Source organism: Cebus imitator, unplaced genomic scaffold (genome assembly GCF_001604975.1).
Source record: "Cebus imitator isolate Cc_AM_T3 unplaced genomic scaffold, Cebus_imitator-1.0 Scaffold162, whole genome shotgun sequence".
NCBI classification, from domain to species: domain Eukaryota; kingdom Metazoa; phylum Chordata; class Mammalia; order Primates; family Cebidae; genus Cebus; species Cebus imitator.
This window is the reverse complement of record NW_016107477.1, coordinates 3,304,185-3,317,734: the sequence shown is the minus strand read 5'-3', so window position 1 is coordinate 3,317,734 and position 13,550 is coordinate 3,304,185. Positions and strand designations below refer to the sequence as shown.

General features: G+C 47.4%; 1 protein-coding gene across 17 annotated transcripts in view; it reads right to left on the bottom strand.

Annotated features, from left to right (window-relative positions):
• Positions 1 to 183: 183 nt before the first annotated feature.
• Positions 184 to 13,550, bottom strand: part of PTPRM (protein tyrosine phosphatase receptor type M) — an 858,282-nt gene continuing 844,915 nt past the window's right edge. For 9 of the 17 annotated variants that reach the window (XM_017543951.2, XM_017543955.2, XM_017543952.2 and 6 more), the window contains 2 exons: positions 13,038 to 13,173; positions 184 to 1,029 (listed from right to left, as the gene is read on the bottom strand). In XM_017543951.2, the coding sequence (XP_017399440.1) occupies positions 976 to 1,029; positions 13,038 to 13,173 (190 nt within the window). In that variant the 3' untranslated portion in view covers positions 184 to 975. The remainder of the gene's footprint in view (positions 1,030 to 13,037; positions 13,174 to 13,550) is intronic. The other 8 variants (XM_017543961.2, XM_017543962.2, XM_017543963.2 and 5 more) reach the window with 1 other exon arrangement.

Sequence of the window (13,550 nt, the reverse complement as noted above, 5' to 3'; positions counted from 1 at the left end):
TGGCTGCGCCTCCTCGGCACCTCCACGGGCCGGTGCTCTCACTGACGAACGCTCTCTTAAAGAGCTCTCCTGCACCTGCTCCCGCAGACAGGTCCCAGCGCACACTCTCCCCTGGTGCGCTGGTGTGACGGGTGCGGCCTCCACTGCCCGTGCGCTGGGACATCAGGAACACGCCACGACTGCTCACGGGTCATCATTTATTGAGTTGAGAATTCACAGAAAGTAACATCATACAGAAAATAGTTTCCAGGCCTTAAGAAAAATGATTGTCACTCACTGTGCTTCACAAAAATTTCTTTTAATGAATAAATAATTTGATGAAATCAAAAATATATACAATATAAACAAATGGAAAAGCTCTGGGTCCATGAATCTGACTGTCGCGTTTTGCATTTTGTGAACCGAGTCCTCCCCCAAGCTTTTCCCTTGGAAACAATACAAATCTGATAGAAACGATGACTCATACAACATCTCTTGTTCATTACACATTTATCGGTTAGTCCTGGAAAGCTACATAAGCATATATTATGCAACATGTTAAAGTACAAATATTACCTAAAATAATATATTATCATAATGCCAGGTAGCATTCTCCACAGAACAAAAACATACACTCAGCTGAACAATCACGAAGGATCACGGGCCACAAAATAATACTCCAAAGGTACAAATTCCTTCATAAGAATAAAGTTGTGCTCTTCAGTTTACCAGATGTCTACGCTGCTCTAGGAAGCCGGTGGCGAGGAGTACGGGACTTGGCGACTGTGGCTGTGTGTGTGTTTCTGTCAGGCAGCAGCATTACTGGGATCAGGCAGTGCAAGCAGTTTTAGAAACACTTTCTTGGGCTCTTAAAAAGAGCCAATTATGCAAAGCAAAATAAGCATATTGAGAAGTCTTCATCTCTTCTGCACGAATACCATGGAACGTCTTGGCTTTGTGGTACAAAAGGGACTGTTTACAGAGCTGTTTACGCCATCAGCCAGAGTTCAAGTATTCCAGGGCCACCTCGTAGCAGAACTTGTACTGATCCTGGAAAACAGAAGGGGAAAGTGTCAGCTCAAGAATATCTCAAAGTGCCCTAGTCTGGATATAAAGTACATGGCCATCCTCACTGGGACTATCATAGTGTAGGGTCTTAATGGGAAGATATCAATCTGGGAAGGATTTGAATTAGAAATGAATCAGAAAGTCACGTTTCTGAACTCCAAATAAATTCACTGTTTGGAGATGCTCCCCACAAAGCTGGATGAAAGGTATTTTGCTACCTGTACTGGCAAGAATTTCTGGAAGGTTCTGGACACCTGGAACCCTAAATATGTTTGTCTACACATGTTTTCCAGGATATCAAGATGCTGAGCTTTGTACAGGAGGGTCAGGGGTAGAAGAAAAGGTAAGAAGTGCTGGAGGAAATGCCTTTGTGACATCTTTCCCAAGGCCCTTGGTACCTAGATTAGGCCTCACAGATGACTCAGCTTTACCTTTGACTTCAGTCTGCAGGAATTCCTCAATCTCATGAGAATTTCATAAGTACCTCCTGAATACCAAGCCTCTTGACTTAGTCCCTGATTTTGAGAAGTCCATGATACAGTGAGGAGGATGAGACAGGTAACCCAGTGACAACACAGGAGGTGGAATGGTCCCTAACATGTGTGGCGGGCTCGGCAGAGGGCAGGTCTTCTTAGGGAGGATGGCAGTGGGAAGTAGGGGAACAGCGCCTTCCCCAGATGAGAGAACTGATGCATGGAGTGGAAGCAGCCTTGGTTTGCCCTGGACGGTCCCGGCATGATCCTCTTTCACTCTCAAAGTGCCCTAGTTTGGATAAAGTATATGGCCATCCTCACCGGGACTGGAGTTAATTAAAACAGATGTTCCAGGGCAGAGGCAATAGGATGAGGCAAGGCACAGAAGGGGAAATGTTCAAGACCCTCTGTGAACCACAGACCAGTTCTTCATCAGGCAGGGAATTAATTTCTCCCTTTTTTTTTTTTTTTTTTTTTTTTTAAGAGACAGGGCCCTTTGTTACCCAGGCTGGAGTATGGTGGCACAATCTTAGCTCACCGCAGCCTTGAACTCCAGAGCTCAGGTGATCCTCCTGCCTCAGCCTCCTGATTAGCTGGGACTGTAGGCACAAGCCACCATGCCCAGCATGGAATTCATTTTTCTTGATCTCAGCTTTCCTGGATCATTTACCTTGGCCTGAGCAAGCCCTGAACAAGGTCCTGGCTGAGGTGTGCTCTCGAGTGGCAGGGGAGAGCATTCTGCACCTGTGTACATGGAGTATGCTGATAGAACCAGGCCTGGGAGTGTTCTCTGAACCCAGCAGAGGGACACAGGGCTTGAGGAGGCCTCTGCCTACCACCTGGCAGGAGCCGGGCCCTGGACAGGGCCTCAGGAACTGGAAGGCTCTCTGCTACTTCTGGAGGAAACAAGCTTTCACACGTGTGAGTGAGGCTCAGCACCACTGTCTCTACCCATCACAGCCACAACCAAGGAAACATATCTGTTTTTTTTCATTTTGCCAAATTAATTGAAAATGTCCAGTATTTCTTAAATGCTTCCTACTATGTCACTGAAATTTCCTTTTCTTCACATACCCTCGGTCCCGTAAATACCCTGGTAGTCAAACCTATTTATTTGAAGACAAGAGCCATGGTTTATCCCTCTTTGTATAATGTAACAGTCTCTAGCACAGAATTGACACAGTTGAGAGTCAAAGTTGGCCGCATGTATAAATGATGACAAGCCATGGATTTAGCAGCATTTGATCCAACTCAATACACATGTACCGCTAGAGACGGGGGATTTTATGACACACTCAGTCCTCTGGGAAGTCACGATCCAGAGGCGAAGACGGAGAACAAGGAGATCATTTCAATCTACTGAAGATGCCACAAGATTAACACTCAGTAGGAATAACACTCATGAGGAAGTCTTACATAAAAAGAAAATAACAGGTAATAGTGAGGGTGTGGAGAAAGTGAACCCTCATACACGGCTGGTGGGAATATCAAATGGTGCAGCCACTTTGGAAAATGGTCTGGCAGCTCCTCAAAAGGTTAAACGTAGAATTCCCATATGACCTAGCAATTCTACTACTAGGTATACACCTAAGGAAACTGAAAACGTGTATCTACATAATAACTTTGTAAACAAGTGTTCATGGTGCATTACTTGTAACAGCCAAATGGGCAAACAACTCAAATGTACATCAATAAAATGTAGCACAGCCATAAAGTGGAATATTACTTGGCTATGAAAAGGAATGAAATACTAATATGTATGTTCTACAACATGAATGAATTGAAGCATGGATGAATCTGGTGAGTGAAACAAGTCAGATTCAAAAGGGCACATATTCCTTTTCTACGAAACATCCAACAGATGCAAATCTATAAAGACTGAAAGCTGACGCGTGGTTGTCAGAGCCTGGAAGTGGGTAATGGGAGTGACAGTTAGTAGGTCTGTGATTTCTTTGAGTGGGGTTAAGGGGGTGATGGAAATGTTATACATTTGGATTACGGTGATGGTTGTATACTCTGTGAATATACTGAAAACCTGTGAATGATATACTTTAAAAGGGGATTTTTTTTTAATTTGGGGTACATGTGCTTGTTAATTACATGGGTATTACACATGTAATGGTGGGGACTGGGCTTCTAGGGTTTTCATTCCCCCAAATGAATGTTCATCGTGCATTACAGGGCTGGTAGGAATGTAAAACACTGAAAACTGATTACAACTGAACAATATACCCAGTAGGTAATTTTTCAACCTCCCCCCCGAGCCCGCCGCCACTTTTGGAGTTTCCAGTGTCTGTTATTTCCATCTAAAAGGGGAAATGCTATGGTATGTAAATTACATCCCAATAAAGTTTTATTTCAAAAAAATCACTAGTAGAAAAATGCTTACTCCATGATGTGAATCCTACCTTTAATGTCTATCAAGGGCTCAGGTAGAGCTGGAACTGGGCAGACTGACATAGAGACATGAATCCAATTGTTCTTTGCTTTCTAGTGAGTCATGGGTCTGAGTGCTCCATGCTGACCAGGAGCCTCAGGTCCTGTGAACTGTCTCCGAGATCCTGGCCAATCCATTCCCCTCTGGTCATAAAACAGGGGGTTGGATCATCTTTAAGGCTCCCTTCCAGCTTTCTCAAATTAGAACTTTAGGACTTGGTTTGCCTTTAAAGTAAGTCTGATGACCTATGAGAAGGTGTTCCTTAAATTATCTCCTAGTGCAAATAACAAACATTTTACAGCCTGTGATTTCCCTTAACCAGACCACTTTTTCCATACACAATGCCAATAAAGGTAAAGTATTTCTTTTTAACTGGAAAAAGTTATTACTTGCCCTAGGCAAAATTATATTTCTGATTATTTCTGATTCATATTCTAGTATTTATTATTTCAGGGTTTGATACTTTTATTTTTAGAATATTTAAAAGAGATAATTTGAATTCCAAAATTCCAAAAGGCCATGTTGTCAGATCACCAGGCAGACATATTGGCTATGAAGTGCTCCCATCAATTCTGTGCTTTTGTGAATCACAGGAGCAATTTTTTTTAATAATGGAAATCTACATGATCCAATCCCTTACTGCATAAAAATGATTTTATACGAGCCTAAATGTGCAATTAATTTCAGTGACTACTTGGAGCCATCCTTTTAACATATTAAAATGCACCTAGTGGGGAGATGTGGCTGCTGCCCTCAGGCCACTACACAGGCTGGAAACTCAGGAGGGATTTTGAGCTTCGCTGCTAAGGAGCTGCTGCTTGGAAGTCACCGAAGCTGCCCTGTCTCAGGCATGGCTATAATTTTCAAAACCAATTCTCCCTCTCCTGCCTTATCCTTTCTGAGCAAGCGGCCAGTCCCCATAGATTCCATGATGACTGGTTTCTGAATCAGAAAAATAAGGGGAAGGAGAAGGAAGACCATAGGTTGCCGTGTCCCCTCCCCCAAGCACCTGGGTAAATGCCTGAAATCTTCCTACAGTGGAAACTGATTACATTTGATCACCAGGTCCAGGCCTGTCTTCTGCAGTTTCCTGTCTTAGCTCACTCGCTTTTGAACAGCGTAATTAAGCCACGTAAGCCATCCCTGTACTTCAGGGCAAAAAGGAACATTTATGCTTTGGTCCTGAGTGCTCCAATTTGGGAGACATTAGCTGGCTTCAGGCATGAAGAGGTTTCCTGAGTAGGGGCTCAGATGGGAGCCTGGCCGGGTCCTCCTCACATCCTCAGGTCAGACTGTAACCAGGGCGACCTGCTGCTATTCCTCACCAAGGCCCCTGACATTGGCTCCGCTCCTGATCAGACTTCCTATCCCTATGAAGGGGAGAAAGCAAAATCTACAAGGGAGCTGGAAACTGAGGTTGCTTGGTGAGGGCATCACAAGGCCTGCACACCACCCGGCGGTGCTGGGCACTTCCTTCAGGGGCCCGAGCCCTGCCTTTGTCTGTGCCAGCATGGGCACTCCAAACACCACGTCAATGGCCTCCGAAGATTCAAAGAGAACAGCCTCCACCACTGACCTGGGGCAAGCCCCTTCTCCCCACTGCACCTGCTTCTGAAACTAAGGCAGGCTCCTCGATTTTGGCTGGACTCTGTACTGACAGATCCTTTGGGCTGGAAAAATCCTTCTGCCAAGAAGGCAGCGTGGGCCCCATGAGTGTGGCAGGATCCCTCAGTTCAGTGTTACCAGCCAGGTCGTGGCCAACCAGTCTGTGCCAAGGAGACAAGTAAATTCACATCCCTGCTCAACGAGACGGCAGCATATCTCTGGAATGATGAGTGAGTCTTTCCTTTCATCTCTATCTTTAAAATATGTAGGTAGAACTTTCTTCACCAAAGCCCCCTGCAAAATCCATGCCCAGTTCCTTATTGAGGCCCTGCCAAGCACAGCCACAACTTCCCCTAGGATGGAGAGAGCAGCAAGGGGTGACTCAGGTTGGACTCAGGTCTGGCTGCAGAGAAGAATGGTTCAATCACTCAGCAAATGTTTACTGGGCAGCTCCTGAGGGCCAGGTGCTCGGCTGGCGCTGAGTGTGGGAGGCAGGCCGGGCAAGTGGAATCTGGGGTGGGGGAGAAGGGATGGGGTATTAGCAAAAATCATTACAAACCTTCCTCAAGAGTGCAGGAAGACTGACCAGGGGAGGGTTCAAAGTGCCTGGAGTGTGGATGGGGGACCCGAGCTCACCCCTGATTCCCATTCAGCTCCTGCACTCACCACCCCAACACACGCACACACACGTGCACAGCCTGATAGCCTGCAAATTGCACAGCGAGAGCTACTGAGGGGCAGCCCACTCACACCAGTTGGTGGCATAAGGGCGAGAGCTGTGGGCTCCAAACCACATTACATTTTGCAGGTGAGTCAGTTGCTGGCTTATTCAAGGGGAGGTGAGGCTGAGTCCGGAGGGTCAGCTCTAAGTTACAGAGGGGGCAACTTGAAACTGTACAGTAGGCCCGCAGATCGGGACAGGGCCTGGCTCTGGAGTAAGTGGGATGGAGGGGGCGGGGCAGACAGGCTGTGAACACAGCCAAAGTGGCACTGCAGGGAAGGGAATGGCCTACTGACCCTCCCACACCAACTTTCTCAGCCCTGTGGCACGTCCATCCCACCTGGCAGGGGCTCCATCCCAGAGCCTTTGGCTGAAGTGGGCTGGGGCAGGCCTGTGCACTGGTATTTCTGAAAGCTCCCCTGGGGAGGGGGGGATTCTCATATGCAGCCTGGGCTGAGTGAGAGTCTAGAGCAGACATGGTTCTTAAGCTGGGCTACACATGAGAATCACTGGGGGCTTTTAACACTCAGCTGCTGCAGCCAGGCCCCTGACCAATTGAATCCGTCTCTGAGTGGGCCCAGGGATCAGAATTTTTCTAAAGCTCCCAGGTGACTTCGATGTACAGCCAGGCTTGGGAACCACTGAGCACGCTTTCTTTCTTTAATCCTTTTTTTTTTTGAGATGGAGTCTCACTGTGGCACAATCTCAGCTCACTGCAACCACCGCCTCCCGGGTCCTAGTGATTCTCCTCCCTCAGTCTCCCCAGTAGCTGTGTGCCACCACACCTGGCTAAATTTTTTTTGTATTTTTAGTAGAGATGGGGGTTTCACAATGTTGCCCAGGCTGGTCTCGAACTCCTGACCTTGTGATCCACCTGCCTCAGCCTCCCAAAGTGCTGGGATAACAGGCATGAGCCACCACGCCCAGCCTCTTTTCCGAATCTTACAAAGCAATTGGTGGTGGGCGGGGCTGTTCCTGTTATACCTGGTTTGAGATGAAGCTTGCACACAGATAGGGCTCTGTCCTATTCCTAGGTCCCCTACACTAACCTGTGCCCTCTTTCTCCCATCGCGAGAGCACGCACTGCTTTACAACCCTTTACCCTGGGTTTCTCCCGGCAACTCAGTAACAAATCAACCCAGGGAGGGGTTCCGACCATAACTTTCCTCCTGGCGCCCACCCTTTCAGACTCCCAGGCAGATCGGGACTGCCTGACCAGCTACATTCTATTTGGAATTTTCATCTAATGCCTTTTAGTTGTTGATTTTTTTCCCTTGTCTTTTCCATCCGTCATGAACCCTGAGAGCCCATTGGTGTCTAGCCTCTAGGCTGGGAAACAGCTTGGGGGGGCTCCTTGTGGGGTGGTTGAACATCAGCGGGCTTGGAGCTGGGAGTTGAGATTTGGAATCTGGATTCGGCTTGCATGAATGATGAAACTCTAGGCTTATCTGTAAAGGGAGTGCAGCGGCAGCACCTCCCCCAGCTTTGTGAAGGTGACTGAGTATAAGGAGATCACTCATGAGATGTGTTCTGTAAACAGCAAAGTCCTGTAGGCTTCTATGAATAGTATTCTTTGTTGTTTTTAATGTGGCTTTTTAAAAAATGACAGCTTTATTGAGATATAATTAATATACCATAAAATTGGCCCCTTTAAAAGATACAGTTGTTAAATAAAATTCATGGGAGGGAACTGTTTGGATGAGGCCCCGACAGATTAGACCAAACCAGCACGGAGTCCCCTGTGCTAGGTGCTGCATCTCCATCCGGCTGAACTTTGAAATAGGGCAGCTTCCCAAACATCAACAGATGTGCAGCAACCAGTCAGAAGTGGCCTGTTTTTCCTCAGCTGCCATAATAAAGAAGTCCCTGGCCGGATGCCATGGCTCACGCCTGTAAACCCTGCACTTTGGGAGATCAAGGCAGGTGGGTCACAAGGTCAGGAGATCGAGACCATCCTGGCCAACATGGTGAAACCCCATCTCTACTAAAATACAAAAAATCAGCCGGGCGTGGTGACATGCACCTGTAGTTCCAGCTACTCAGGAGGCTGAGGCAGGGGAATTGCTTGAACCTGGGCAGCAGAGGTTGCAGTGAGTGGAGATCACACCACTGCACTCCAGTCTGGTATCAGAGCAAGATTAAAAAAAAAAGTCTCCTCTGTTTTAACTCTATGATGGAAGGAAGTTTGAAACGATTTGCTTTTTGTTCCCTGTTTCTGCCTTCTCCAGCTCTTTTCTGCCTACAAAGCAGCCTCCTCTGCTCAACTCATCGGAGCACCCGTTCTATTTTACAGAATGACATGTTGCCGGATTCTAGGATCACTAACACAAGCCAATTAGGTCTGTAAATTAAAGTTGCTGTAATTTTGTCTTTTAACACAGTTCAATGGTTTTCAGTATATTTACAGAGTTGTCCACAATCTAAGTTTAAAACATTTTCATCACCTCAGGAAGAAACCCTGTGCCTATCAGCAGTTACCCCATCTCCCTCTCCCCCAGCCCTCAGCAACCACCACTCCACTTTCTGTCTCACAGATTTGCCTGTTCTAAACATTTCAGACAAGGAATCTTAAAATATGTGGCCTTTTCTGACTGGCTTAGTATTCTTTCTTTTTTATCTTTTTTTTTGAGAAGCAGTCTTACTCTGTCACCCAGGCTAGAGTGCAGTGGCATAATCTCATCTCATTGCAACCTCTGCCTCCTGGGTTCAAGTGATTCTCCTGCCTCAGCCTCCCAAGTAGCTGGGATTACGGGCATGTACCACCATGTCTGGCTAATTTTTGTATTTTTAGTAGAGATGAGGTTTCACCATGTTGGTTGGCCAGGCTGGTCATGAACTCCTGACCTCAGGTCATCTGCCCACCTAGGCCGCCCAAAGTGCTGGGATTACAGGCATGTGCCACCATACCTGGCCAGGCTTAATATTCTTATTCCCACTTTACAGGTGAGAAAACTGAGATTCAGGGAGGACTTCTGCATCTCCAGTGAGTTCTGAGCTCCATGAGGGAGAGGCCGTATCTTCTACTTCTCTTGCATCATGCCCAGTGATGCTGCACATAGAACAGAGGCTGAGAAATATGTGCAGATGGCATGGAACGGACCAAGATAAGACACAGGCCAGGCACCATGGCTCAGGCCTGTAATCCCAGCATTTTGAGAGGCTGAGGCAGGAGGATTGCTTGAGGCCAGGAGCTTGAGACCAGCCTGAGCAACACAGCAAGACCCCATCTCTAAAAAAATAAAAATAAAAAAACAGCTAGGCATGGTGAGGCATACCCCTGTAGTCCCAGCTACTTGGGAGGCTGAGACGGGAGGATGGCTTGAGCCCAGGGGGGTTTGAGGCTGCAGTGAGCTATGATTATCCCACCACACTCCATATTAAAGTGTGTAATTACCTGCAGAGGCAGCTTTGCCAGCCCTGCCCAAGGCATTTGGGTAAATGATGGGGCCAGTTGCTCACTTCCTGGGTAGTGCACTAAACTGTGGGGGGAGTCTTCCAAAGTTCCAACCACCTCACAGGGGACACTATGTTTCTTTAGGCACGATCTGCCCCTAAAGGCCATTTCTATGTTAAAACAGAGGCCTGGGAACTTCAAAACCATTAAGGAGGGCAAAGGTGAGAGGGGTGCTGTCAGCATGAAGAGAGGAGCTGCCGGCATGGGGCAGCCGCCTTCCTGCAGCCCGAGTTGCTTCAAAGGAGCTCAGGGGCCAGGACCCCTTCTGAATCTAACTAGGCGAGTCGTAGGGAATCTCAGGCTGTGTTGTCCCTGTCCTCCCTCTGGGGACGCAGTTCTTTGATGGGGACTTGAGGTTGGCTGAAGAGATGGATAACTTAGAAGCAGAGCTGAAAAAGGGGTCAGGAAAAATGCAGCTGCCCCTGCTGGATACAGAAAAATCTAGTCTTGTATTAGAAACTATTTTGCCTCCCAGCAATCCACTGGCTTTTCTCCAGAGCCCCCAAAGCTAAAAATTTGCAGAAATACATCTTCAGGGCTTTCTGGATCTCCCTGGAGAGTACCATGCTTCAGCATGAACTGACGAATCTTCCCGCTCAGAAGCAATTTAGAAAAATCAGAGCTGCAAAGGGAGATGGAGAGGGACACAGTGCCCTTCTCTGTGCATTCACCTGCCCTGGCGGGGCGGGTAGAGCTGTAGCATTTGCCTGTTCTGAACAGGAGGGACCATGCGGGATGCAGCTGTGCATGCGATGCATGAGACCTGGCCGGGTGGGTGAGGGCCCCTCTACTGCGCATGCTGGGAAGCACCCCCAGGGCTGTCTCTCACATGCTCATCATCCTCTGAAGATGCACCTAAGACTCAGTACACTGCCCTTTTCAGCTGCTGGCACAACATTTTGTGCTTAGGACACACTGGCCTCAGGTGGCCTGTGATGCCCAATAAAACCACAGACTTTATCACCCTGACATAAGTTAACTAACTCTCTCAGCCAACATACATAGCTATCAACACCAAACTAAACAGAAGCTGTATTTACAGGAAAAGCTAAGTGACAACAGGTTCTAGTCAGTTCTGGAAGCTTCAAACCCACCGAAAAGAGCGTGGTGACTTTTTTCTCTGTCACGAGATATTATCTAATCCCTGTGAACAGTCGCCGTGACAGATATGTCACACAGTTTTCTCAAGAAATCGCAAAACTTTCTCACATTTCTCAGACCCTGACCTTACCCTCCAACTGGGGCTGACCTCTGGAGGGCTGGACACTCAGGAATCCCATCTTCTCCATTAGAATGACACATAACTACACAAAGTCCTAAGTTATTATAGGATCGTGGGCTGGGACCACAAGCTCCCTTCTGGTTCAGCCACCTAAGCTCCATTTATTTCATGAAAAATCACCCCTGTCCTGTAGCGTGCACCACTGATTTGGAAAAGCCCCATCACTCCTGCCCGTAAAACCTGGTCAGTGATGAAAGCCGCAGCCGGAGCCATTAGAGGAAAGGCCTGGAAGGGTCTGTTTCTAATGATCTGCTTAATTCAGGCCGCCATGAGAGGGAAGTGACATTTTTTTTTGATCAAGGTCAGCTGTGTCCAAGTACCAACCAGAGTCTCGAGGCTGCACACCTGTCCCTGAATTAGTGAGGTTAAATACCGCATGCAGCCACAGTCACAGTGTTTCATTTGTACATTTGTTTCTATCCTCTGCCGACAGCATGGATACTCAGCTCAACTGCCTCCATCCTGGGACTTCCATGGCGGTAGAACTCATTACCATTAAGGTGGCGCTGCAGGGAGGGAGACGGTCCTAGCGAAGCCCCACACCGACCTTTCCGCTCACGCACAGGAACTCTGTTACTATGTCCAGAGCACTTACAGCCCTTCTGCCAGGCCACTGATGGCATCACGTCCAGCAGACTCCTACACTCTACAACTACCTCTCCCCTTTGCAATTTCAAAAACACTTTCACATCTCTCTGCACACTGGACACCTCAATGAGCTCATGGTATCCCTTGTTTACAAAACTAAAACCTAAGGGAGTTAAGTGATTTGCTCAAGGACACTTAAATGACAAAGCTGATGTGTTTGAGGTCACCTAACTAGAATTAGTAGCAGAGTTGTGACTAGAAATTGAATGTCCATGGGCTCCCCATAGGGTGTGGGGTGAGGAGGAGTCTGGGGAGCATGGTCCTTTCTGCCCCTTCTAGAAGCCAACATGCTAACAGCTGATGGGTGAGAGCATGTGCCTAGCCACGTCTGTGTGCCGAACTCCCTGACCAGCAGCCATGTTTCTTGGAAATGGAGCAGCTCATCAGGCATGAGACATGTATGTGGGGAAAGTGGATGCCCTGGAGAGTGGTTCGTGTGGAGTGGGACACATTTGGGAGCTGGCTGTCATTGGTCACTACTGTTAGCCAGCCCGGAGCACTGCTATTACGACCTCTTAAACTGCATGGGGACCACAGCCCCTTCCTCAGCTTCAGCTTGACTCTCAGCTCCCTCTTCAGTCACTTTAATTTTTAACATTAGCCCCAGCGCTGTGATGCTGCGGACCTGGAAACACTGGCTTTGGAGCTTGTCACATTGACCATCTCTCCTCCCTCTCCTACCCCCAAGCCATTTTCCAACCTTGGATTAGTCCTGCTGTCTCCTTCAGATCCTTCCTCCACTCACAGAGAAGTGCAAAACCCTAATGTAAAAGCTTCCTCCTTTAAGCTGTTCTACTATTCTTGAGTCACGGTGGTTGGCATTTCAACAGCTCCACATAAAAAGAGATTTCATAAAATACTCTAAGAAAATAATTGCACATAGTCCTTTGTTTCTCATCTCCTTTAATCCTTTTCTCAGATATGGCCACTATAATTAAATCCAATATTCTGGATGTCAAACTGAAATCCACAGCTTTGATAAATATTAGGCGATTAAGCTATTTATAAAATATATAATTTGAAAATCTGGCATTTCACGTACTATGATTATTCCTTCTCCACGAAGAATAAGTGCTTAGCCACGTGGAAGGCGCTGCCAGGGAGGGAAGTTAATAAGGATGCTCACTTGTGAGTTTCGGCTATTTCCGCATTTCAAATGAGATGGAGACAAAGTTTCCCCATGAGGAACAAAGAGAGGAAGAGGGAGAAAAAGAAAGAAGGAAAAAAGCCCTACAAGCAAAGTGACTACATTGTGCTTCTGAAAATGGGTCTCTTCCTCTATGCATCAGTTTCTGTGCAAAGTTGGGAGCTGGCGTGGATTCTAATGCTAACGGGGTGTCTCAGGGAACAGCTCAGAGGGGGTGTACTACCAGGAGGTCGACCATGTTGGGCTTGTTGTTCCTCAGCGTCTTCACAGCGTGGAAGACGTCCACGGTTCTCTGGTGCCGGAGCATCTCGCAGACGATGCTGATGGCGCAGAATGTCCCACTGCGGCCTCCCCCGTTCCTGTTATGAAAGAGATCAGATGGTTGCACTCGATTTGTCTTTACACTGCATCTTGCAAACACTAGAGGAAACAAGCTGTGGAAACCCTGGTGAACCAGTAACAACAAAGGCCTCTGAGGCTGAGGGACCTCTTACCTGGGCAGATTCTTTTAATTAAAGCAAATAGAGCAAGTCATCTGCAATGTTTGGCCACAGGTCACCTGACTGGAGAGCCTTTCCCAGCTCAGCTCAGCCCTGATCATTCTCTGAGACAGCACTTCCTTCAGTGTTATGGGCCCATGGTAGAAAATTTTCAATGAACTTCATCTAGGGTCTGCCAGGAAACTTGGTGTGACAAGTATGGGTTATGTTCAAAGATGTAACTGGCCTTTAAAAAC